This window comes from Candoia aspera, chromosome 11, assembly GCF_035149785.1.
Source record: "Candoia aspera isolate rCanAsp1 chromosome 11, rCanAsp1.hap2, whole genome shotgun sequence".
Classification (NCBI taxonomy): Eukaryota; Metazoa; Chordata; class Lepidosauria; order Squamata; family Boidae; genus Candoia; species Candoia aspera.
In genome coordinates this window covers 434,661-461,331 of record NC_086163.1, presented here as the reverse complement: position 1 = coordinate 461,331, position 26,671 = coordinate 434,661, and the positions used below count along the sequence as shown (strand labels likewise).

At 41.9% G+C, this 26,671-nt stretch overlaps 1 protein-coding gene across 1 annotated transcript in view; it reads right to left on the bottom strand.

Annotated features, from left to right (window-relative positions):
* HYDIN (HYDIN axonemal central pair apparatus protein) overlaps positions 1 to 26,671 on the bottom strand; it is a 287,221-nt gene that overhangs the window by 243,225 nt on the left and 17,325 nt on the right. Inside the window, exons 6-12 of the mRNA XM_063313067.1 lie at positions 21,366 to 21,490; positions 15,762 to 15,963; positions 11,173 to 11,356; positions 7,485 to 7,584; positions 2,679 to 2,797; positions 1,439 to 1,662; positions 752 to 819 (exon numbers count right to left, since the gene is read on the bottom strand). Of these exons, the coding sequence (XP_063169137.1) occupies positions 752 to 819; positions 1,439 to 1,662; positions 2,679 to 2,797; positions 7,485 to 7,584; positions 11,173 to 11,356; positions 15,762 to 15,963; positions 21,366 to 21,490 (1,022 nt within the window). The remainder of the gene's footprint in view (positions 1 to 751; positions 820 to 1,438; positions 1,663 to 2,678; positions 2,798 to 7,484; positions 7,585 to 11,172; positions 11,357 to 15,761; positions 15,964 to 21,365; positions 21,491 to 26,671) is intronic.

The window sequence follows — 26,671 nt, the reverse complement described above, 5'->3', positions numbered from 1 at the left end:
AGCTGTTTTAAGCCACATCAGTCAACCACCATTAGCTCCACTTGTAATGAATTTAACTCCATAACTATCTTGCCCAGAAAATACCAATAAATACTAAAATTAAGCTGTGACTGACACTTTTGCAAAAAAATTACACACTTGAACAAAACTGTGAGATCGGGAAAGAAGCAGCAGCACTTCTTTTCTTTCACAAAGAGATCTTCTTGCTTAAACTCCAAAATGTATCCCATCCTCGAGAAAATCACTAAAATTCCTAGTTTCAGATTCAGGGAAGGTCACAATACGGAGATGCATTCACAATAACAAAATTCCATCCACAATTTTTTTAAAGTTACAGTTTATCAATAGCCTTTTCCTCATACCATTGCCTTTATGATTCATTTGAGTCTCCTGAAATATTTGCCTTTGCAAACTCCTTGTTTCAAAGGAGCACCCCTTGACAGCATTCCTTGCCACCTGTACTTAGCTTTCCCCATCACCTTCTTTTAACTCCTGTACTTTTGCCCCATCTCCCGAGTGAACACACTGAACCATCTGGGCATGCTCTTCCCTTTTTTCAGAGCCAGTAGCAGATTACCAGCAGGAAATAAGCTTCACACCTTGTCTAACCCTGAGCCTAACCTGGAGGACAACGAGGAGGGGACCCTTCTCTGGTTGGGACTGGAAAGCGAATGTTGGACTAGATGGACATTGGTCTGTTGGCCTAAGGGAAGATGAGTCCCCAAACAAAACTAATAGAGTACTGGCTTACCAAAGGAGACATCCCCAAAATTGAGAGATGAGACACTGAAATGAAATGTCGGTCCAATGACACAGCCCCTAGGATGAGAAACAGAGAGATTTTAAAAATGCAAACAGAGAAAACCATGCCATCCTAAGAAAGATAAGAGATGATGTTGTCTGGAAGACCCATTGAGCCTGCCAGATGCCCAAGAGAATGAGTTCCACTGGAGTGAGGCAGGCCCCTTCACTCCTGACCTTCCGGAAGGCCCTGAAGACTTGGTTCTGCCGTCTTGCCTGGGGCGGGAAAGTGGGTAACCATTCTTGGGGGTGGCTCACACCCTAGAGGCCCTCCCACCAGCTTGGAATTTTATACCCTCTTGGATTTTACATTTATTTATTGCATTTTATAATAATGGTAATGGGTCCAGTTTTATGAGATTTTAACATTTCTGCTTGGAGTTTGATTTTACTGTAAACCGGCCAGAGTCCCTCTTTTGGAGAAGATGGGCGGTAATTAAATTTGAATAATAAACAAACAAACAAACATTTTATGGAAAACAAAGTCTCCATTCTGGCTCATACAACTGTAATTTTTTCTTGTCACAAAGAATACATGCAATAGCACGAAGCTACCACACATTAACACACAGTGCATATGCCTCTTGGTCTATCTTAATAAATAGTCTAGCCAAAGCACAAGAGGCTTGGGGCTTACCGAATCACTAAGGTCACAGGCTGAGGAGATCCATTCACACTGAACTTAAACTCTTCGAAGAAATGACCCAGGACAGAGGAGCTGAAAGTAATGTGAATGGCTTGATGGCCACCTGGCTCAATGATTCCTTCGCTGGGCTGAAAGGAAAAACAGGCACCCAGCACAGTGGAGGGCCACATCAGGTTGAAGAGGGCATCAATAGCTCCTTGGTTAGATAAGATGGCCTGGCACAGAGAGAAGGGATAATGATGAGCAGGGAAAATAGCTTGCAATTTCAAGAACCAACTCTTGTACCTTTGAGCTTCAATTCAATGCTGTTTTGTCATTAGATTGCATCAGAGCTGGCCTGACCCAATCAACTTATGTTATTGGTGGTTCTGGCAATGCACATTCATAGTAACTAGACCCAACACCATCACTGTGGCATCACTGAATTCATACTCATTTTTTTGCAGGAACTGCCTAACCCCATGAGAGTATTGCCCAGGCTTCTTTCAACACCTGCCCCTTCCCTGAAAGGGAAGACCATTTTGCTGAAAGGCAAACCCCAATTATGGCCTTCCAAAGGCTTGTAAAGGCCTGATTGTTTCATAATACATTGAGAGATTCATTGCTATTGGTGCAAATATGGGTTTTTATATACACTGTTATTTATACATTATATATTTAATGCACTATTTTTATGGATTTGCACTGATAATTTGTTACTGTTGCTCTAATAAAGTATACTGCTGAGCCATTTAAACTGAAGCAGTATCTAAATTTGTCAAGTAAATAGATAAATAAAACTACTTATACACTCACAAACAAGGCAACACCATTTGGCAGTGGTTCAGAACAGACACAATAGAGGGAGGACAATGACAGCCAATTTTATAATAGTATTATGATGTATTGATTTAAAGATGGGCAGACAGTACTTTAGCTCAATAGGGCCTGAAAGAAAAGAGTGAATGACAGGCAGAAGAAAAGAAGTCAACACTTTACAAGAGTAATAAAATAAATTCCATTCTCTTCCTAGTTTGTTCACTTTGATTTCTTGAGAGTTTGCTCTACAAGCTTGACCGACATACGGTAAGAGGCAAGAGAATCTTAAGATTTAAGACAGGGAAATCCAGATTCAAATTCCTGCTTAACTATAAAGCTGACCAGAACACTTTCTTAGCTGAAACTACTTCACACAGAACAACAATCACAACTTTGTCTGAGGAAAGAAGTGCACAGTAACAACTGAACTTACCTCATAACTGTGGGCTGATCCAACAAAAATTTTCCCAACATCCAGTTGATCAAAATTGAAAAGTAGTTTGGGGCTCATGGCCTCTCCCTTGATACGCAGAGGTAGCCTGGTCTCTCGACCTGTAGAAATGATAACTCATCTTCAGGAAATTAATGATGGCACAACTCTTTAAACTATATTGGATTTGGCTGAAATACTCCTCTCTCAGCACACACAGGAGGTCACATGCTAGATCTGACTTTTGTGACAGGGTATACCAACAAGAACTGAAAGTGGGGGCATTGAGCTTTGTCCCTTGCTGTGCACAAATCACCCTCTTTCTGCTTGGAGTTCTGCTGTGCAATCCCACCGACCCACAGTGTGGAGGGACCTATTAGATTGGTCTGCCCTAGGCACCTAATGGATCCACATGGTTTTCAGAGAATGCTTGCAGAGCTTCTTAATGATCTGGTAGCGAGTTCAGTTGAATCCAATGGAGTAATATGGCAGCTTTGGTACTGGACTAGAATGCATGGGAGTGGCCTCTCCCTTCTTGTAGAGCCATTGCAGGTTCTTGGTTTAGCAAGGAGCTCAGACAGATGAAGCAGCAGAGGAGACACCTAGAACGTTGCTGAGGAAGATCCATCTCAAGCCTAACTGTCATGACCTCGTTGCAAGGCACAAAGAGCCTCACAACGTGGATCATGATCATTAAGAAATAGAGGAAGGAGATAATCAAACTAGGGATTAACACAAGCACCCAAAAGCACCCACACCCATGGACCCATAGGCAGCTGAAAAGAAGGACGTCAGAGGAACGGAGATAAGCCGCACCTGGTGCCCCGGAGGACACAACCGACGCTGGGAGACAAAGGAAGACACCGGGAAAACACCCAGGCAGCCATCAAGGGTCCCATCAAGAGGGATCGGGACAAAGCAGGGTGGGGAAGCCCAGGGCAATACAAGAGGGTATAAAAGGGGCACCTCCACACCACCTACCCCGTTCCCGTTTTTCGTTCTGTCAGCTATCATTCCAATAAACCAGAAATCCTTAATACCCATTAAGTGAGTCTGTGTCTTATTGCGAAGCGAGGCTGACCCTGACACTAACTGGCCACAGTTAAGAACTCATGTTCAAGCCCATGCAGTGGTGATACAAGCAGCAAAAAGGAAATATTTTGCTACCCTTACTAAAGCTGCTGAATGCCATTTGGTGCCTTTTTAAGGCAACTGATTCCCTTTTAGGAAAAGATGATCACCAAGAATATCTGAATATTTGGTTGGGAAGAATTTTTTCAGCATTTAGCAGATAAAACTGCTCAGATTCAAATGAAGTTGGATTATAATTATTGCCAATGCAGTTGAACAGGGCTTCGTCTTGTGAAGTGATCTGAGTTCAACTGAGTTAGTGACTCCCAAGGAAGAGGGTAGGGTTCTCTGTAGCATTAGCTTCAGCACTTTCTATCTGAGTTCCTCATGATTAGTTAAGGCTCTTTGTGAGGTGGTTGAGTCTGAGCAGCAATCAATGCCTTCTTGAAGTGGGGCAGTGTTCCATCCCTCTGAAAGAAACTCTGGTGGGCACCTTGCTCAGGAGGCTGACACTCAGTGCAACTACTCTGGCTAATTGGGGGGACTCATTAGGGAAGCAGTGGAATTCTCTTGGTGGAGACAATGTTTCAAGTTTCTCCTTTCCTAACTATAAAAGAAATCATTCTTGACAACTGTTAATTAAGAAGAACTACCAAGGAGGAAACCACATCCCCATCAACACTGGCAGGGCAAGCTGCTGTATATTAAAAGGGAGCAAACCCCACTCACTAGCAGTGATAACGTTACCTAGTTGGGTAACAAAACGTCTGCAAGCTCAGAGAGCACCAAGGACTTTGCATATTTTCTGCTTGTTTTGGACTTAAAGGATCTTTTCTATCTCTGTCAAGGTCATCTTCCTCACTCTCTACAATAATAATATTCAACATCAAGAATTCTCTTTGTCAGGGAAAGAAGTGTTTATCTTCCTGATCTACAAAGAAGGAAACAACCTGATTCATCCCAAGTTGTACAAACTGTATGCCACCTAACTGCTTCTTTGATAGGCTGTGAATCACAGACAGCTGCAACATTGGTGTAAGCAGTGTTGTGCTGCTAAATGTTTAAAAACCAGCTGTACCAGCTCCATAGCCACCGCTGCACTGCTAGCTGCCAAGAGCTGATCAGGGTGCTAGGCGTTGTGGCTCAGCTCTGTCCTCATTTCCACTGTCAACCAGCTTGCAAAATTCCAGAAAATTTAGGGCTCACAAGCCAGTGCAAGCCTGCTCCAGCATACCACTGGGTGTAAGTGACTGTTTGGGTGAACGCAATTTGGTTGAACTCTTGGGATTTACAAAGTAAGACTGTTTTATATTTCTCTTGTGGGATTGTTCTTTTTTTTTTTTTGCTACCCATTATCATGTATTTACAAAGAATTTTCCTTTAAAAATTAACAGACTACAACATAGCCCACTTAGATGGCGCCCAAATATATAATTTAATTGTAAACTGTGAATTGTTAGAAGTGGTGGCCATCCCACCAATTGACTCATTATAAATTACAAAATAAAACAAGTAGAACATAATAGAATAAATTGTTTGCTTATAATAGCATCATAAGAAGAGTTTATGTATGGAAAATACCTTCACAATGTATAAAGAAAGAAGGGGAAGACAAACCTAATGTCAAAAGAGAGGAAGAAGAAAAGAGGGGAGGAAGAGGAATCATGCCTAACCAAGAAATCACAAATAACAGGATTAAATTAATATTCCCAACCATCACAAGTGACAGCATTAAATAAAATGGAGGAAATATTGGCAGAATTAAAAACTGAAATTATGACTATAGTGAAGAGTGTTTAAGCCAATAAACTTACTGGCTTAAGATATATAATAAGATATATATATAAGATATATAATAAGATATATCAAAGTTAAAAGAAAGACAAGAAAGCTTGAAACAAGGATTAGAAGCTCAAGAATTGAAAACTCAAGAAATGGAAAAATAGTAAGATACTTCAGCAAAGACTATTAAACTTAAGATTCAGAGGTATCTGATGATTTTAGAAAGGTGGCTCTTGATGGTCATTTCAAAATTGTGATGCAAGATTATTTAAAAATAAATGAAAACCTCCCAGACATTTTTAAAATAAATTCAAAAATTGCATTAAATGCCTCAGGACATTCTCATTAGATTTTTACACAAGAGAACAAGAGATGCCATTTTAAAATAGCAGATGGAGATACCTTTGATTATAGAAGCAAAGCAAATTCAAATATTTCAATATGTCTGTCAAGAACATAAGAAAAAGGAAATACTTCACAATTCTTACAAATGCATGAAGAAACAAACTAGATATAGATGAAGAATTCCATCTGCATTGGAAATCTTTCTGGACACAAAAACAATAATCATTGTGACTGATTCAGAGGCTTCTTTCCTACATGCAAAACTAATTGCTCAGTACTCTTTGGATAAGGAACATCTTGACACTGGAAAGGATATCAAAGATGAAGAAGGGAAATTAGGTATAGCAGCAGCACTGAAATGAATTCAAAATTGAAAAGACAACACTGACCATTTGCTGAAAAGCAGATAGATTAAATTTACCTAACGAAAGGTAATTTTTAATAAACTAAAAAAAACAATGTTAATATTGTTTATCCAGTGGCAATGAGCTTCTAGGCTACTAGGTCCTGGTCTAATTATTTGTCCAATTATTCTGACATTTCACCAGCAACTGTACACTTTTTATTTGTCAGCCCTTTGAGGTAGTCCTGACAATAAGCACAAACCATGAAAACTAACACTATTTTTACTATAAGGTTATAGTAACAGAATCTTTCAAGTCTGAAAGCATTTCTCCCCTCCTTTACTTCTATTTTCCAGAAAACTAGGGAAGGTCCCTTCTGAGACTCTTCCTACACCCCTTTTGCTTCTGTGGGCTGAGATACCTTTTGCAGGATGGTTGTTTAGTCTGCGGCTCTTCTTCCTGTCTCCCAACGTCATTCCCACATACCATTACATTATTTAAATAGCAATCTGTATGTGTTGATTTCCAGTATACTGTATGTCCCAGTTGTTGATTTTTTTTTCTTTTACTGATTAAACTGTCCAAAAATGCAAGTTGGACATCCTTCTCCTCTTCCATTGTAAACTGAATATTTGGATGGACACTATTCAGATGCTCTAGAAATTTCTTGAGCTCTTCGTTATCTTATGGTAACAGATCACAAAGGTGCCATCCACATACCAAAACCAAACAGATCGTTTTAAAGGTGCAGTATCTAGTGCCTGTTGTTCAAAGTGCAGCTAGGTGCTTAGCAATATGGTATGACATGTAGGGCAACCAATAGCACTCATGATCAGATGTAATAGAACAGCCTCTTAATGGAACTTGGGTAACCCGTATGCACATGCTGGCAAGGTTTCCATCTTGGAAAGACTTTTGTGCATCTCAGATGAGATTGATCCATAAAGAGGGGCTCCATAACCCCTGCAGGTTTACTAGCTTTAATGTCTGCTAAATTAGTAAGGGAACCTTACACACAAACATGAGTCCAATGCCTGGACAGCTTGATTCTCAATACAGGGCAATTAAATATGCTCAGAGCTGCTTGCTTTTCTCTTGTCAAGAAGAGCAGATGACAAACACATCATCCTATTCCAATAGGCCTCTGCTGTAATTATTACTGAGAGATTCTTATGCCTGCTGTGATTTATCAGAATGTGAGACCAAAGCTAGGAGCCTGAAATCACCTGTACCCTAAAAGAGAAACAATAGAAATTTAAGGTTATACCTGATATATCACAGTAGACCGTCTGAAGATATGTCCCGGCTTCTTGTGGCCTAAAGATCACACTGATTTCACTTGTGGAATTGGGCCAAACATCTCCCTCCTAAAGAAAAATAGAAAAAAAGATTATGAATATGAATATGAATGCTCAAGGAAGTCTTTAAAGTCTATCTTTCAGCCCTGCTTTCTGAAAATCTGGAAGAGGCAGTCTCATATGCTGCCAGTCTGTCTCTCTGCCTGCAATCTTTCAAACGGTCTAAGCCCTGGGGAAACGAAAAAAAAGTTGCTTGGCATCAGTATTGTGATGGGGGGCATGAGCAGGGGAAGGTCATATTCATGGCTGCGTAATAGGGCACCTGGAAGCTTGTTCTGTGAGCCACAAATATAGATGACAGAAAAATTGAAAAGGGAGAAAAATTATGCTGAACTAATTTGACAAGATGCGAGAGGCCAAATTCTTGTGATCTTTGCAGACCAATAGTCATAAGGTGGACTACACCTTATGACTAGAATGCTGTCTGCTGCAAACCGTTCTTTATTGAAAACATCCCTTGTTGGTCAGTTTGACTGCTAGGAAGTATTTTCTGATGCCCCACCAAAATCTGCTTCCTTGTGGTTTAAACCCATCGTTTCTTGTCTTGTTTTCTGGAATAATGGCTGTAGCCATTACGCCTCATCTTCCACACGACAGCTGTCCTGTCTCCCCACAGTTTCCTCTTCTCTAAGCTAAGTACCCTAAGTACTCTAAGTACCTAGTAGTCCTAGCATCTGCTTGGCATTGTTCTTTCCACGCCCTTTATCATCCTGGTTGCTTGCCTTCAGGTACTCTCCAGTCTGTCAGTGCTCCTCCTGAAATGCAGTGCTCAGAAACATCTGAAGTCTGGAGGCCATCTGGTTTTGTTCCTGTTGCTTAAAGCGGATCCACTCAAAGAGTTGCCAATTTATTTGCTTGATACATCAAAGCGACTGGCTTTTTCTATGACTCTGGCTAGCAATGAGCAGAGTGGAAATGAATACCTTGCCCATTTGGGATCAGAATCAGAAATACACAGATTCTGGTGTTACAAATATACCAGCCAGCTTTCCTGTTGAATGGCAGCATCCTCACGAAAGCATTCAACTTCCAGTCATGCCAATCCCTGGGCTTAACTGGGTCAGTCCACCAAGGGACTCTCATCTCTGACAAGAAAGGCAGCTGAACTCCCTATAGCAAAGGAGAGGAATCGACAGGGCTGCCTTGTGATATCTATTTGAAAATATTATAAAGGTCCACTGATCCCAGTCCCCTTCAGGATGGAATAAAAGGGATGCCGCAGCCACCATCCAGAACCAGTGGGTATGAATGAAATCACTGAGGCCTGAAAAGTTGAGAATGAAATGGAGTTCTTCATCCCATTTCAGAATGGTGCAATGGGGGGAGTGGAACCCAATATTCCTCTCCAGAAAAGATAACTTATTGCCCCTTTTGACCAAAGTTTATGAATCTCAGCCTTGAGAGGAAAGGAAAGCATTTAAAGGAAATAAACTGGAAATGGACAGCTCTCAAACCTCAATTATTACCCACCAGTCCAACGGAATATTCTCACAAACTGTAATGAATGGCTGAAACCTGTCAGTAAAGCATTTTTCAAGATGACATGGAAGAAGTGGCCAGTCAACATCACTGCCTACCTTGAGCCTGAGATCCCACATTTGGGAGAGGAACTGTTCTGCCCACTTATAGAATAAGAAAACACAGCAGAATATCAGGAATGCTGTTAACTGTATGGAAATTGGAATAAAGACTGGCTCCAAGGGTGAAAAAATTTCTTACTGCCAAGACTGAAATGCGTGATTAAGACTGATATGAAGCTGCTGGTGCCATGTTGCTGATACTGCCATTTGTGAACACATGTTCACAATTGATCTTGGTGTAAAATACAGTATGCTGTTAACATCAAACATCAAATCCTTAATCCTATGACGCACCTACTTAGAGAGGCCCAAACATGGAGCCAAGCATGTCATAACCTCCATGCAGGCTTATTTTTCTGATGTTTCTTGCCTTTGTTGCAAAACTAAATAAAGCTAAATTTGAGAAGCTCTTGGAAAATCAGAACTGCATAATCATATATTTCCTAAGGCTTTGGGACATATTTTATTTATTAAGTTTATTTATGGGACTTGATTGCTGGGAGGAAGAAGGAAAAAAATACAAAACTGGTTTATTCGATTATGGTTAAATATCTCTGGTGATGTTTAATGGTTCTTTTGACTGGATAGTTCTTTTTGGAAATGTTCAACTGGGTGTAATGGATTACTCTGCAATATCTACTGGACGTTACTATTTTTGATATGTAAATAAGGGGTTACTATTTCTGGTAATGTTTAATAGTTTTTTTATTTTTTGTAATGTTTAATTGTTAATTGGGATTAGATTTTGATTATTAAAGAGAGGGATTAGGGAGATTTTGATTAAATGGAAAGGGGGACTACATACTTAGGTATTTCTGTTAACTTTTACCAGACCTTTGCTGATTAATAAGGAGAGCTGAAGATTTAGAGGTGAGTTTATAGAAAATGGGCTGAGGTATGGAATGAAGATATATTCGGTTAGGGTTTTAAGAGACAGTAAGATGTTAATGTTGAATACACTTGCTGGGGATGAAGGGGGAATTTTCTTTTTTCATTTTTTTCTTTTTTCTTTTGGGGGGGGGATTTTTTTCTGCACTCCTTAATTTTTTTTCTTGTCTTTTTCTTTTTTTAATACGTTTTTGTATTGGGTTCTTGTATTAGCTTTATCTATTTAATATAATTCTTAATAAAATTATTTAAAAAAAAGAAAAATCTTATTTCTTGGTGTTTTTATTTATTTTTTAACCTTTTACTGTTAGAATCTGTTGCTGTACAACTTGCAAGCAAGACAATTAGACCAGCACAACAATCTTGGATTTCTATGCTAGAAAATACTTTTAATAACACCAGACTTATCTACAAAGGTATAGAAATGTATCAGACTTAAAAGGTGGCAAAGTATTATATTAAGAACTCTAAGAAGCAGAATAAAAGATGCAACAGAATATTGGCAAAATGTAATCATATTGGCCAGCTATCATCAGCAATCTAGCTAGCCCCTCAAAAGCAGCATTTCATTAGTCGAAAAGGAAGAGGGACGTCACAATGCTCTCTCCATCCATTCAGGGTCACAGCTAATATCAGCCTAAGTTGGTAAAAAGACAATGTGCCACAAATTACTTGCACTTCCAATTACAATAATGAATCCCACAGCACTCCAGAACTCAGTCTGTTACTTTAAGGAAGTTTAACCCCTTCTGAAGCAAGGTCAGTAGGACAAACCACCGCAGTTTCTCTCTTGCTGGGAACAAGGCTCAGTCCATCCACTCCATTCTCCTGCTTAAGCAAGCCCTGATGGACAGCTTCAAGTAACTTGCTTGTATTAGATGAAAAGAATCTGAGCCACCATATCTGAAGGAATGCCTCTCCTTCAAGCTTCAAACCTGAGCCCACAGGTCACTAATGAAGGCCCTGCTCTGGATAGCCTGATATACTGAGGTGTAACAGGAGGGGAAATGGCACTGAACACTTTGAATCATCTTATTCAAAATCTTTTACAGAAAAAGCATTTGAGGCACTTTAGAAGAATATTCTACCTCCCCACTCCCTCCCTCTAGTTCATAACAGCATTTCTTACCAGAGGCTCAATGGAGAAGACTTTATTGTTGAAGAGCATCACATCTTCATGGACAGTTGCCCGGCGGTTCTCAAAGGTACGGGTGACAATGGAAAGATGCTCACGAAGGGCCGGATTCATATTACATTCCATCAGAAGCTGATCAAGCATGCTGCTTTGTTCGGCCTGCAGGGTCTGACAAATCCTAGAGACCCCAGGAGAAAGAGATGAAATGTGACAGACACCAGTATCCAAAGAATGCTTGGTTAGGAAGCAAAGGTGACAGGCACCATGGGGAAAACCAGTCATTTACCTTAGAATTCACAATATTCATAGGAGGACTAACTGAAAAGGGCCAGACCTGTGTACTGAACTTCCAAAGAGCAGATTTTGTTGAACTCTGAGACTTTTCTGTATCCAATGACCCAAAATCCTAAAGGAGAAAAGTATCCAGGAAGAATGGGAAATTCTATGAAATGAGCTCTGGATGGGTTTGTTTTAGTGCTGTTGTCCGGGCCTGGGAAGCAGTCTTGACCCCTGGCAACAATGTGGACAAGCCCACGCTGTTTCCTTCCAGGGGCTGAGAGGGGGAACTGGCCCCAAGTCACTGGCCGCCATGCCCCCGCTGGCCGCCATGCCTAAGAGAAGGCCAGAACTCAGGTGCCACTGCTCCAGTCCAGCACCCTAACCATGCGACTAAAAGAACTCTCATGAAATGAGGTCATGAAGGGAGAATTGCACACAAATCCCCACACAAGGAAAAATGGGGAAAGTCTAAAAAGAGGTCAGTATGGATATATTCAAGAGCTCTCTCAAATGCTGACGAGAAAAAGGGACATGTACAGGAAATGAAAAGAAGGAAATCTAACTAAAGAAGAAAACAAGGAATTTCCAGAAACAGTAGAAATTCTATCAGAAAGGCTAAATAAAGCTCAGAATGAGCTAAAGCTTGTGAGGGATACCAAAAACAGCAAAAAAAGTGTTCTTTCAATGTTAGAATTAAAAGTAAAATCAAAGACGGATGCAAGGAGAAAGTGGTAAATTGGTAATCAATGATGGTGAGAAGGCAGAACTTTTAAACACCTATTTTCTATCTGTGTTTTCATTCAAGACTGAACACTTGAAAGACTATTTCAGGGCTGTGGATTTATTCCCCAAAGCCCCTAAAGGTAAGAGAAGACCCTTTAGATAGTAGAAGCTTTACAGAGGGAAATCCGAACTCAAAATGAGGAGGAATTTCCTGACTGTGAGCGGAACAGCCTACCTCCTGGAGTCATGGGTGCTTTGCCACTGAAGGTTTTCAAGCAAAGGTTGGACAGTCGTTTTTCTATAATGTTATGAGGTGTTGGTTAGAAGGCCTCCAAAGTCCCTTCCATCCCTATGATTTTATGATTCTATGATTCTAGAACTTACCTAATTTAAACAAATTCAAGTCTCCATGGCCAATAGATTATATCCCAGGATATTGAAGGAACTAGCAGAAGTGATCGCAGAGTGCTCTTGCAAAACTGGTGAGATCCAAGAGGATTGGAAGAGGGAATATGTTCTTCCCATCTTCAAAAAGGAAAGGAGGAAAACTGGGGGAAATTATAGACCTGTAAGCTGAGCCAGTTTGGTGTAGTGGTTAAAGCATCAGACTAGAAACCCAGAGACCGTGAGTTCTAGTCCTGCCTTAGGCTTGAAGCCAGCTGGGTGACCATGGGCCAGTCCCTCTCCCTCAGCCCTAGGAAGGAGGCAATGGCAAACCAATTCCGAAACCTTGCCAAAAAAACTGCAGGGACTTGTGCAGGCAGTTGCCAGGACTCAGCATTGACTCAAGGGCACAAGAAAAAAAACCCTGACATCTTTTTAACAGATTACCAAGCAGTGTGGTTGCAGTAATAGGTAACAGGAGCCAGCATGAGTTTGTCACAAAAATAACTATATCAATCTAACTTTATCTCCTTCTTTGAGTTACTTGCTTGGGGAATCTGAGGTACATGGGCATAATGTTCCTGAAGAAAGCCACTGACAGACAGCCTCACGATATTCTCCTTAATAAAATGGTAAAGTGTGGCTAAATAAAATGGTACTATTGTTAGACGGATTGACAGCTGGCTTAATGACTGCACCCCAAGATGGGTTATTAACGGTTCCACATTAGCATGGAGTGCCACAGGGTGCTATGGTGCTGGGCTGCCAACCTTTTGGTCAAAGACTTGGATGAGGGAGTTGAAGGGACACTTATCAGGTCTGCACATGGCACCAAACTGGAAGGAATGGCTATGTCAAGTCCCACTCAAGTGGCCAATTTAAGGAAGAAAGAATGATGTTTCAGTAAAGTATCATTAATGATAATCTGGAGGTACAGTAAATACAGAATCTTGGAAACTCTAAGAGAACTTTCCAACCCTAATTTATAGTGCATTCATTAAGATAGAATTATTTGAAATGCTTCTTCCCAGGTTTCTTGCTCCTGGGCTAAGTTGCCATTTCTCAGATAAGCTGCCAACAGCCCTGCCTTTTATCTTGTGATTGTTTACAAATATTCTTCCTTCCATTTATTTCCAAGCCTCCCTACAGTCTCTCATGGGGTAATACTCTGAATGAGAGAGAGGTTAAAAGAAGACCTAGGCAAGCACGAGCAGTAGACTGAAATGGATGGATTTTAACAGGGAGTAAAATGTTAAGACATGAGTATGTGATGGGGAAACCTGGCCTGGTTTCATGTGAACATGTGAAAAGATCTGGGTGTCCTTGTCGGCCACAAGTTGAACATGAGCCAGCAGTCTGATGCAGCTGCTAAAAAGGGCAAATGCCATCTTGCGGTGCATGAACGCAGAGTCCACATGACACGAAGTAATATTTTCACTCTTCTCTGCCCTGCTCAGACCCCATTTGAAGTACAGTCATCATGTCTGCCTCCTGAGGAATCTGTATAACAACCAAGTAGCAACGGTAAGAACAGACCACGGAACAACGGGCTGGCTTAAGACTGGGAAAGGAGTGTGGCAGGGTTGCATACTCTCACTCTACCTATTCAACTTGTATGCAGAACACATCATGTGACGTGCTGGGCTTGAGGAATCCAAGGCTGGAGTTAAAATCCCTGGAAGAAACATTAACAATCTCAGATATGCAGATGACACCACTTTGATGGCTGAAAGTGAGGAGGAACTGAGGAGCCTTATGACGAAGGTGAAAGAAGAAAGTGCAAAAGCTGGTTTGCAGCTAAACCTCAAAAAAACCAAGATTATGGCAACCTGCTTGATTGATAACTGGCAAATAGAGGGAGAAAACGTAGAAGCAGTGAAAGACTTTGTATTCCTAGGTGCGAAGATTACTGCAGATGCTGACTGCAGTCAGGAAATCAGAAGACGTTTAATTCTTGGGAGGAGAGCAATGACAAATCTCGATAAAATAGTTAAGAGCAGAGACATCACACTGACAACAAAGGTCCGCATAGTTAAAGCAATGGTGTTCCCCGTAGTAGCATATGGCTGCGAGAGCTGGACCATAAGGAAGGCTGAGAGAAGGAAGATAGATGCTTTGGAACTGTGGTGTTGGAGGAAAATTCTGAGAGCGCCTTGGACTGCAAGAAGATCAAACCAGTCCATACTCCAGGAAATAAAGCCAGACTGCTCACTTGAGGGAATGATATTAAAGGCCAAACTGAAATACTTTGGCCACATAATGAGAAGACAGGACACCCTGGAGAAGATGCTGATGCTAGGGAGAGTGGAAGGCAAAAGGAAGAGGGGCCGACCAAGGGCAAGATGGATGGATGATATTCTAGAGGTGACGGACGTGACCTTGGGGGAGCTGGGGGTGGAGATGACTGACAGGAAGCTCTGGAGTGGGCTGGTCCATGAAGTCACGAAGAGTCGGAAGTGACTGAACGAATAAACAAAATCCAGCTGTAGACACCAGTTTAGAAAGGACAGTGACAAACTGTAGGAAGTTCAAAGGATGGCTACCAAGCCCTCCAAGGAACAGCTAAGCCCATAGAAAACACAATCAAGGGGTGGTATGATACCAAGTATCTGACAAACTGATGCCTTGTGGAATGTTACCTCCTAAGATGCCCTTTTCCCTTGCATGACCACACCTGCTTAGGATCCTCCCCTCATCTTACCAACTATTAGCCTCCAAAATGTGTAACTAAAAAATATTTAAACAGCTCAGTGTGATGCCTTTGAAAAATTCTGTCTGGATTATTTTTCTCCTTGTACTTTCAAAGAATGATTATCTGGTGACTTTTTAGGATATCAAGACAAAAATGTCTGGATCTCTACAAAATGAACTACATTTTTGTCATATTTTTAAGCCAAGTAGTTATTCAACCATTATTATTTGCAGGAAAAGACAAGACTGCTTTTAAATAAAGAACATTTTCACCCAAAAGGCCTGAATAGTGCATTGAAATGAATACAATGGAATATAACAGAGAGAAATATAGACTTCTGCAACTGGGTAAAAAAAATGAAACACAGAAATTATATTCTCATAACTGCTAAGAATTGCAAGATGTGGCAGTAAACAAGTTTAATAAATAGATTAGTGCCTACAAAAATTTACCGCTGGCCCATCCTAAGAGCATTACTCAGAAACAAGACATCACACCAACTTACTTCTGTTTTTTCTCTTCTTCCTTTTCTTGTGTTGCAAACACCTTCCACTGAAAATGTGCAATGATATCACTCCTGTTGTGTATGACCACAGACCTCTGGTTTGCTAAAGTGATATAAGTCTTCTCAATTGTCAAGGAGTTCTTATCCAGCCTCACATTAACATCTGTAGCAGCTCCATATAAGCTGACGTGAATATCCTCTCCTGGGGAAGTCAGAAAATTGTAAGAATCAACTAACTAAGCTACATCTGTCTTCTGTAAAAAGCATTTGATTGAATTTCACAAAACACAGTTTTAATTTGCAGCAATTCACACAAAGAACCATATTCTTTAAATCAGTTTGTAAGCAGAACCAAACTAGAGCTCTATCATGCCCTTCTGACCTGGTCAGCATTTCCAGTGTATCAGCTGAAGTAGGTATACAAGCTGTACAGCTATACAAGAGCCAACTGACTTTTTGTAACCCATTTATTTACAGTGGTGCTTAAAAGTTTGTGAACCTTTTTGAATTTTCAATATTTCTCCATAAATATGACCTAAAACATGAACTGTTCTCCATACAAGTCCTAAAACCAGATAAATACAACCCAATTAAAGAAGTCAAAAACATTATAGTTGCTCATTTATTTATTGAGGAAAATGATCCAAAGCTACATATTTGTGTGTAGCAAAAGCATGTGAACCTCCAGGTTTATCAGTTCATTTGAAGGGGAAATTAGAGTCAGGTGTTTCAATCAATGGGGTGATAATCAGGTGTGAATATGGGAGGTCCTGCCTTATTTAAAGAGAAGAATTCTGAGCATTCACTATCAAAGTCTAATCTGCACAACACAAGGATATAGAAGTGTGTCATGGCTCAAATAAAGGAGATTTCTGAGGACCTTGAAAAACAGCTGTTGATGCTCACCAGGCTGGAAAAGATTACTGAACTATTTTCAAAATGTTTGGATTCCACCAGCCCACTGTCAGGCAGACTGTGCACAAATGGAGGCAATTTAACACCATTGTTACCCCCCCCAGGAGTGGTTGCTCAAGCAAGAGCACACTAAGAGCAAGGCATGTAATACTCCAGGAGGCCTCAACCCCGGGCAACGTCTAAGGAACTCAAGGCCTCTCTTGCAACGGAGAACATCAGCGTTCACGAGACCATCGGGAGGATACCAAACAACAATGGTGTGCATGGCGGGGCTGCAAGGAGAAAGCCACTAGTCTCCCAAAAGAATACTGCTGCCCATCTGCAGTTTGCAAAAGACCACCACGGTGATAAGCCAGGAGGCTACTGAAAGAATGTTCTATGGATGGATGAGACCAGAATAGAATTTTTTGGCTTCAATGGAAAACATGTTTGGGGAAAGACAAATGCCGCATTCCAGCACAAGAACATTATCCCATCTGTGAAACATGGTGGTGGCACTATCAGGGTTTGGGCCTGCTTTGCTTGCCATCATTGAGGGAAGTATGAATTCTGAATTGTACCAGCAAATTCCTCAAGAAAATGTCAGGGTATCTGTGAACTGAAACTCAGGAGAGAGTGGGTCATGCAGCAAGACAACAATCCAAAACATACAAGTCATACAACCGGCTTCTAGGGGAGGTATGGCAAACTGAAGATGGTTCTGCAAAAGCAGAGCTGATGACTGCAGCAAAGACCAAGGAACCGGTGAGTTCCTTGGCAGTTTGATGTGGCAACACATGTGTCATGGAAAACATAGGTCTTAACCTCTGCTCTGAAAGGGACGCGGTGGCGCTGCGGGTTAAACCGCTGAGCTGCTGAGCTTGCCGATCGGAAGGTCGGTGGTTTGAATCCGCGTGACGGGGTGAGCTCCTGTTGCTAGTCCCAGCTCCTGCCAACCTAGCAGTTCGAAAACATGCAAATGTGAGTAGATTAAAAGGTACCGCTTCGGCGGGCAGGTAACGGCGTTCCGTGTAGTCATGCCGGCCACATGACCACGGAGCTGTCTACGGACAAACGCCGGCTCTTTGGCTTTGAAACGGAGATGAGCACCGCCCCCTAGAGTCGGACATGACTGGACTTAATGTCAAGGGAAACCTTTACCTTTACCTAACCTCTGCTCTACTCCTAGACTATGAAAGAATAGAAGGAAGGAGGTTTTAAATACTCCAAAATATCCAGCTGGCTGGCTGTCATGGCAAAGCTGCAAGATTTCCTCCATCAGGAAAGGAGAGATGTATAGCTGGCCATTGAGGTGAAGCTTTCCCTATTCCCAAGAAAAGCAGAACAAAGGGGGTCTCCCTCCAGGTCATCCATTTGTGTTATGTGTATGGGCTTTGACTAAGGAAGGAAGGAACCTCCCGTGCAGCCTCTAGTATCTCACAGGGTAGAGTGGTGGAAGGGTGATGCAATTTTTTCTGGCTATAGGATGGAGATGGGAGGGGTCATAAGGTGCAAAATATTCTGGCTGTCAAGATAAAGCATCGGTCTGTTTATTCTGTGAGCTAGGAATATAGGCAATGTGATCATTAAAGCAAGAAAAGAATGGTGCCCACCTGACCTAACACTGCATGAGTCTAGGCAAGATTCTTAGAATCAGACTTCAGTGGCATGTTTGGCATCTTCTATGAACTGGCACCAGTGTTGGAAGGACTTTTTTATGGCCAAATGTTTTATAATTTTATTTATTAAAATCTAATTGACTTGTTTTATTAAAAACATTGAAGTCCATTTGGCAGTTATGCCATGGGACATGACTTCAGATGAGGAGGATGGGAAGGAACTGGATCCAGAAGCATCAAGTGGTGACAGTACTGTATTGGACCTTGCTCTTGTGTTAACAGATCCAACAAGTTCACAGAAACCGTCGCCCACACCCACTGATGGTAACTCAGTCTCAGAAGTTCAGTCACTTAGCCCTAGACAGAGGTGTTTAATAGAAGTCCAGGATCCAGAGAGTTGAACCCTGCAGATCTGAAAGTCTAGTCAAGAGTGCTAACAGAAGAGCTAACTGTATAGCTATTCAGTTGTGCATTTAATGTGACTTGCTTACTACTCTCAATCCCTCCAGAAACTGCTGAGAACAATTTATTTAAAACTCAACTGTTGCCTACAAAGAGCCTGTTTTGCTTTGTTTTGGACCTTGGAGTTTGTCTCACCTTCTCTCTTGCTTCTCCTTTGGATTCATCATCTGAATGATAGCTTACTAGCTTAGATTCATGCCTTGCCCTTTGGACTGCAAGGACAGCCTTTCCTCAGAGCTACTGTGATAGGATTTTGTGGAGCATTTGAACCTGAACTCCACGGTGCCCACCTGCCTGCTCACACTCCATAGCGCCTGGCCACAGCATCTGCCCACCTGGCTATAGCTCTTGCCCGCTGGCCTGCTTGCCTGGGACTCCTGCCTCTTCCCACATTGCAATCACGTGAGGTCCTTGCTTAATGACCCGCTAGGTCCTTGGGTTATGACAGCAACTGGGACTGCCAGGATTGCCATAACTAAGTGATGCAGTCACATGACATCACGCTTTATGAATGCATCACTTAGCAACGGAAATTCTGATCCCAACTGCTGTTGTAACCCAAGGATTAATAGGCTTCTCAGAGTCTAGAAAAGAGGACAGTTGTTGGCAAAATCTAGAAGCACAGAACATGTGCATATTCTTTCTTTATCAGGAATATCAGTCACCTCCCCAGTGCATCACTGAGTTATTAGCGAGAAAGTTCTGCCCAAATGAACATAGAGATAAAGTGGGTGCTAAAATAATTAAGTTGCCAAATAAGACTTCCGTAACCTAATTGGTAAAAGAAGACTAAGAGTCTTGTTGGTTTGTGGTAAGCAGCTGCTAGGGGCTCGACAGGTAGAACTAACTGGGAAAAAACCCTAGCCCAAGCTGGCCCAACCACTCAGTCTCCATTGGTGAGCACCCCAACTACTGCCATGCAGTGCCCACTGTAGCGCTTCCAAAGACCAACCAGGTAGAGAAGGCTCCGGCCACCTCTTCCCCATTGCCTCTCTTACCCTTGACTGCTCACAGTGGTCTGCCTGCCACCACGGTAGTTGCTCTTCCATTTGTTCTCATCCAGCACTACTACTCCACTGATCTGTCCTCAGCAAGTGAGTGAGCACTTGTCCTCACCCAAACAAGTGAGACTTGTTTGAGACCCTCTCACACAAGTCTCAAAAATCCACATGTTTCCTTGTCAAATGGACTCGAGAGAATAATGTCTCTCACAGTCCCACTCATGTGAGGACCGTGAGAGTCCAATCCTACAAAGCTCAGCATACTATTCATGGGCCTCCAACCTGACACCTCCTCATTGCAATGTCAGTCTCTTCTGACCACCCCTCCAACAACAATGGCTACCATATTTTCTCAGTTCCCCACATCCAAGTCTCAGGAGAACCCATCAGCCTACATTATCACTGTCGCTCACTACTTACCACTGCTGCTGCCATCCAGAATTAGATAATATGAGTACAAAACTCCTTCTGCCCTCAGTTTGCTTTATATCTACTTAGATTCCACCATCAGGTCCTTTGTCCTTTTCCTTTCACTCTAATCACAACAACCTTGCATACAGCACTATCCACTTCTTCCAAAAAGTCTGTGGCAGCCAGACCTAAGGTATTTTATGTTTTGAGACCAATTCATGATGTGATTACTTGGACCGCTGCCATAACGTAGGCTTCCCATGCTAACTTTCTGATGGTGAAACTTCTGATGCCTTTAACTGAAATACTGCCCATCCAAAGATATGAGCAGTTACACTCTTTAAACCTTCACCCAGAAATCAACACAGTGATGTGATGGGAGTTGTGGATCAGTGCATGAACTAGTAAAAAGCAATGTGACTTCTTGAAGTATGACCAGTGGCGCCAACTGTTTAGCACTTCACAATCTACTAACCACAAAGGGCACTGATGGTGTAAATAGAGAGTTCAGGATATGACCTTTCTTTATTGGTCACTCTCCCTGTAGTGGAGAGGTTGCTTCAGGGACAACCCTGGGGATGACCTGATCAGGCACAAAAATCTTTGGGGTATGCCACCATGAGTTCCCAACAAAACACTCAGAGAGAGTTTGTTATTTCAAAGAACATCTTTAAATCCATAAAGTAAATGAGTAATAATTTATTCATGCATCATTCCGGAGGGGCTTGAAGACCTGGTTTTGCCGCTCGCCTGGGATGGGAAGGGCAACAGCTCTTCCTGGGGGTGCCTGGTGATGTAGAGTTCTCCCGACAGAATGGAAATCTCCCACTTGGATTTTATATTTATACTTTTATTATTTTAATATTGGTGATTTTATGATGTCAGGTTTTAAGGTGAATTTTATTGTAAACTGCCCAGAGTCCCCTTTTTAGGGGGAGATGGGCGGTGATAGAAATGTGAATGAATGAATGAATAAATAAATAAATAAATAAATAAATAAATAAATAAATAAATTTCTCTGTCATTGGGAGTGGCTTACCTAAAATATGTATCAACTGCAAGGAAAATCTAATCCAACAATGCAAGGTAGTCTCAGCTCATTTTAGTATTATGCAAAAATAAAAAAGGGGGATAGTTGTACGATGCCCTGCTAGGATTCAGAGGTTGTGAAATCTTAGGATTCCATGAATGAAAAAAATCGATTTCCCTGTTCTCACCTGTATCATAATGCACGACAAGGTCTTCACAGTGGTTGCCACTTTTTTCTGGATAAAAGTCAATAGTGAATTGAGTGGTCTCATTTACTCCAAGGGTCCCAATGGAGGGTCTGACAGAAAATGGCCTGCAATGCAAAGAAGGAGCATACCTTATTATGGTCAGGTTTACCTGATTAGAGTCTAAATCAATCAAATGGAATAGACCATATGCCAGTTCTACAAGAACTTTACAAGAAGTTCCTCCTCCTCTCACACTGAAACAACTGTTCCATTCAGATCGATGCACAAACCACACCTGTTTCCCCATCTCATGCATCGCATCCTCCCTGTTTTATCTACACATAGATTCACACAGCAGCCCCCACATAGACACACTCCATGGTGCAAGGGTAGCTTTTTTCCTATATACTACTAACATTTGGACAACAGAAACCACACTCTTCCCATAGAAATAAACAGACAGGACTTCATTTATCTACAATTTCTCCCTCTTTCTATTACTCATACACATATCCACACAGAAGGCCAAGAAAGGTGAGGGAGGAAAGTGTACACATTATCAGGACCCAGATGCTAGAGGAGAGGAGAGGAGTTTAAATTACATAAATAATGTTTGAAGATGAAAATATATTTCTCTGTAACTGGGTTAAATAGAATGATTATGTGATATAATCTGGACATTATATTTCTGTTGATAAAGCCTAAAATTGCATTTGCTTTTTTTGCAGCCATATCAACTACTATTCCAAGATCTTTTTTTGCAAATAATAGTACTACCAAGTCAGGTATCCTCTCATCCCATACTTTTGTATACATTTGTACATTTTCAAGATGAATATCAGGAATTGCTTCGAAGTCCTGAACTTCACTGATAGAGATCCAGAGGAATTATGGAATGAAAGAAGTCATTAAGGATGAATGTGAAAAAAGACTGCCAAAAATGAAGGAAGAGAAGAAAGCAAACCGGATGTCAGAAAAAACCATGGAAATTGCTGAGAAGAGAAGCCAAAGCCAAAAATGACGAAAATCTCAGAAAGGAACTTAACAAAGAGAGCTGTTAGAAGAGACAAGCAGCAGCATTACAAAAACATCTGTAAAGACATAGAAGATGGAAACAGAAAAACAAGGAAAACCTTTCAAAAAATCTCTGAACTCAGAAGGAGGTTCCAACCTCGAACTGGTATGCTAAAGGACACCAATGGACAGATAGTAACCGATTCAAAGGAGATCAAAAGAAGATGGAAGGAGCACATGTAGACCTTGCTTATCAACTGCCTTGTGCAGCAACCATGCAATTACGACAGTACTGAAAAAATAACTTTGCAACCAAGGCACGCATTTATGACCTTTGCAGCATCTTTCTCTCAGTCACATGTTCGCCATTACAGTCAGCTAGTACACATTGTCCTGTGCCTGACCTCTTTTTTTCCCCTTCTCCCCCCCCACCTCAGAGTGGAGAGATTGCTTAAACAAGTAACCTCTTCCTGAGCTGCTTTTCTCCCCAGCTCAGTGCTTCCCCAAAAGGTGCTAACCACAAGTTAACAAGCAGCTCTGTGACCTTAATTAGTGGGCTGGCAGCTGCTACCTGTAACTGACAAGACTTCAATCACTTTCACACCTTCCCATTTTGTTTGCCTTTTAAGCAGCTCAGAGTTGCAAGCATGCTAGGCAAACATCCAGCGCTAGCGCATTCCCTTCAATGTGTATTCCCCACTGTGTGCCTGCTGAGAGTAAGTAATCCCTTCCTCTCCAATGAATGTAAATACAAACATTAATTCCCTTCTTGTTAACTATCCCAGCCCTGGGGTAAACATGCCAAAGGGCGGGGAAGTGGGGAAAAGGGAAAGCTGAAGTAAAATCATAACCACAGTGGTAGTTATGTGATTTTCCACTTAGCAACTGCATCACTTAGCAACTGAGTTGCTGGTCCCAACTGTGATCACTAAACAAGGACTACCTATTGTCCTGTCCAACTAGATTAGACATGAAAGAGATACAATAAAGTTCTCTATTTACAAACACAATAACTAAAAGGCAATAAGGAATAGACTGGTTTCCAAGTCAGTAAGGTGGCCGGCAAGGTGAAGCAGGCCTGGACTGGGAAGCTGGAATTCACACAGCAGCAGGGCAAGGCCAACCAGGTAGAACTGGAAGGCTGGAATCAGAGAACAGCAAGGCAAGACAAGGCAAAGCAAGGCTGGACTGGAAGGCTGGAATCACAGGGCAGCAAGGCAAGGCTCTGAGGCAAGGCTGAGTTCAGTAGCAAGGCAGTGTCATGAGTAAGGATGGCGAGCAGGGAGCTCCCATCCAGGCTGTAAAGCGCATGTGTAGTACTGAGGAATTAAGCAACCATTCAAAGAGACACAGATCAGGCCTGCCTTAGCCTTTGGGGTTTATATGTCTGGGTTTTTCCCACGCTTATTCAGTTTGTTAGGATTTTGTTTATGTAGCAGTAATAAACATTAGAGTACTACTCCTCAGTATGTGTCTCACTGTTAGGTCAGGCAGGGCTCTGAGGCAAAGCTAAGCTCGGTGGCAAGGCTGGGCTCTGAGGCAAGGCTTTACCCAGTAACAAGGCAGGGCTCTGAGGCAAGGCTGGATTCAGAAACAAGGCAAGGCTGAGGCAGGGTGGAGCTCAGTAGCAAGGCAAGGCTCTGAGGCAAGGAGCGGTGGGGCAGCAGGGCAGGCAGCAGAAGCAGGAGGCTCGGAGTCGGCAGACAAGGTAAGGAGGTTGGCTGAGGCGGTGCATTCCGAGAACAAGGCAGGGAGAAGAGAATGGATGTCCCCAACCACTGGCTCTGGCTTCTGGCACTCTTTATATCTTCGGCTTTCCGCCTTTTTCGCGCAGGAGCCAATCGCTTCTCTCGCTGCTCAGCCCACCTTTCCAGCCTCCTTTCTCGCGCACCAGTAGGTGGCGGTGAATCTGCCTCCTGTCTGTCTTCAATCGGTGGCTCTGGATCTTGCTGCTCAAGGCTTCCTCTCGCTTTTTCTGTGATTGGCTGATCCTCCTCCTCCTCAGAGTCAGCCTCCATCCTAACACCTATATACTGAAACACTGTACAGTAAAGATGTCAACATCCAAGATACCTTAGAAGATATTCCCTACTTACAGGAACCTCTAGTACTAGAAGATGAAGTTAGATCAGCACTCCAGTCATTCCCAAGTCGGAAGGCTACAGGAACTCTTGGAATACCCACTGAAATATGGCAAGCAACAGACAAAGACTCAGTCAAGGTTCTAACCAAACTATGCCAGCAAATCTGGAGAACAACACAGTGGCCAACCAGTTGGAAGAGGTCAATCTACATTTCCATACCAAAAAAAGGAGACTTAACAGAATGTGAAAACTATCATACAATATCCTTAATTTCACATCCTAGCAAAATAATGCTTAGGATCATCCAACACAGATTAGAGCCCTACATGGAAAAAGAGCTGCCAGATGTTCAAGCTGGCTTTAGAAAAGGCTGAGGAACACAAGACATTATTGCTGATGCACTCTGGATAATTGAGAAAGCCAAAGAATACCAAAAAGAAGTCCGTATTGATATGCTTCATTGATTATAGAAAGGTCTTTGATTGTGTCAGTCACGTCAAGCTGTGGAAAGTGCTCAGAAAAAATGGGAATCTCAGAACATCTCATGAGAAACTTATATACAGGTCAGGAAGCCATATACTCTAATTTAACCTATATGCTGAATATATATTAAGGGATGCTGGACTGGAAAAAAATGAACACGGTTTTAAAATTGGAGGAAGAAACATCAATAACCTGCATATGACAGGTTAGTCATATGTTAGTCCTCATTTAGTCCTCATAGCCGAAAATGCAAGCTCTAGTACTAAAAGTCAAAGAGCATAGTGAAAAAAATGGGACTAAAATTAAATCTAAAGAAACCAAACTAATGACAACAGGTACAACAATCAGCCTTAGAATTGACAGTAAAGATTTCAAAGTGGTGGAGAGCTTCTGCCTTTCGGGAACAACCTTCAAGAGGAAAGGAACAAGCAGTCAAGAAATATGCCACAAACCAGCACTTGGTAGAGCAGCCATGAAAGGCCTTGGAAGAGATATTCAAATGCCATAATGTCTCTATACCTACAAAGATCAGAACTGTACAAGCCAAGGTATTCCTTGTGACACTCTATGGGAGCGAAAGCAGGATTTTAAAGAAGCAGGAGAGAAAAGTATTGACACTTTTGAATTTTGGTGTTGGAGAACACTCCTGAGCATACCGTGGACAGCCAAGAAAACAAACCAATGGATCATCAAACAAATCAACCCACAGTTCTCACTCGAGGCACAAATGACCAGGCTCAAATTATCCTATTTCAGACACATGATGCGAAGACCTAGCATTCTGGTGAAGGCTCTGCTGGGAAAGGTGGAAGGAAAGAGAAGAAGAGGATGACCAGCAGCAAGCAGGACGGAATCTCTGCAGTGCCTGTTTCTTGACCTGACCTACCCTGAAAGGCTGACACTTTCCATGTACTTTCCATGTACTATGTGCTCTCACCACATATTTTAAATAACATTCATGTCTGGGGAAATATTTTTCTTCCAACTGTTGATTTGTATATAAGTTTCACCGTCTTTTGAAATATCCAACCTTCTTTCAGGTTTAAACACTTCAGTGTTAGATACCATTCATTCATATCTTACCTGCTCATTAAAACATTAGCTACCAATATTCGGTTGAATCTATTCTTCGTCCCAAATGCAAAGTATTTCTTTGGCTATCTCAGCAATGTAGCAAAAGAGGTACATCCTCTTTCAAAAGACACTCACAGGACCCATTCTTTCACATTAACTTGAGATGATGGGTTGTTGTTTTGCTTGGGAAGGAATGCTTCAGATTTGCTCAGCATGAGGGTAAAGGGGCTCAGAAGAATATTATTATCATTATTATCATTATTATCATTATTATCATTATTATTTAATTAAATTTAAATGAAAGACCAGTCCCAATCGGTGTTGATAGGTAGCGAGTGGTCTGACCCACGGCCCCTGCTCTGTGGGGTGCCTCAGGGTTCGGTGCTCTCTCCACTCCTTTTTAACAACTACATAAAGCCGCTGGGTGAGATCATCTGTCACCACAGGATGAGGTATCATCAGTATGCTGATACCCAATTGTACATCTCTGTCCTGGGTGAACTAAGTGATGCTGTGGATGTTCTTTTGTGGTACCTGGAGGCTGTGGGGGTCTGGATGGGGAACAACAGGCTTCAGCTGAACCCTGGTAAGGTGGAGTGGTTGTGGGTGCGGGGCTCCTCTGTATCTGGGAATCTACCTTCATTAGTCCTT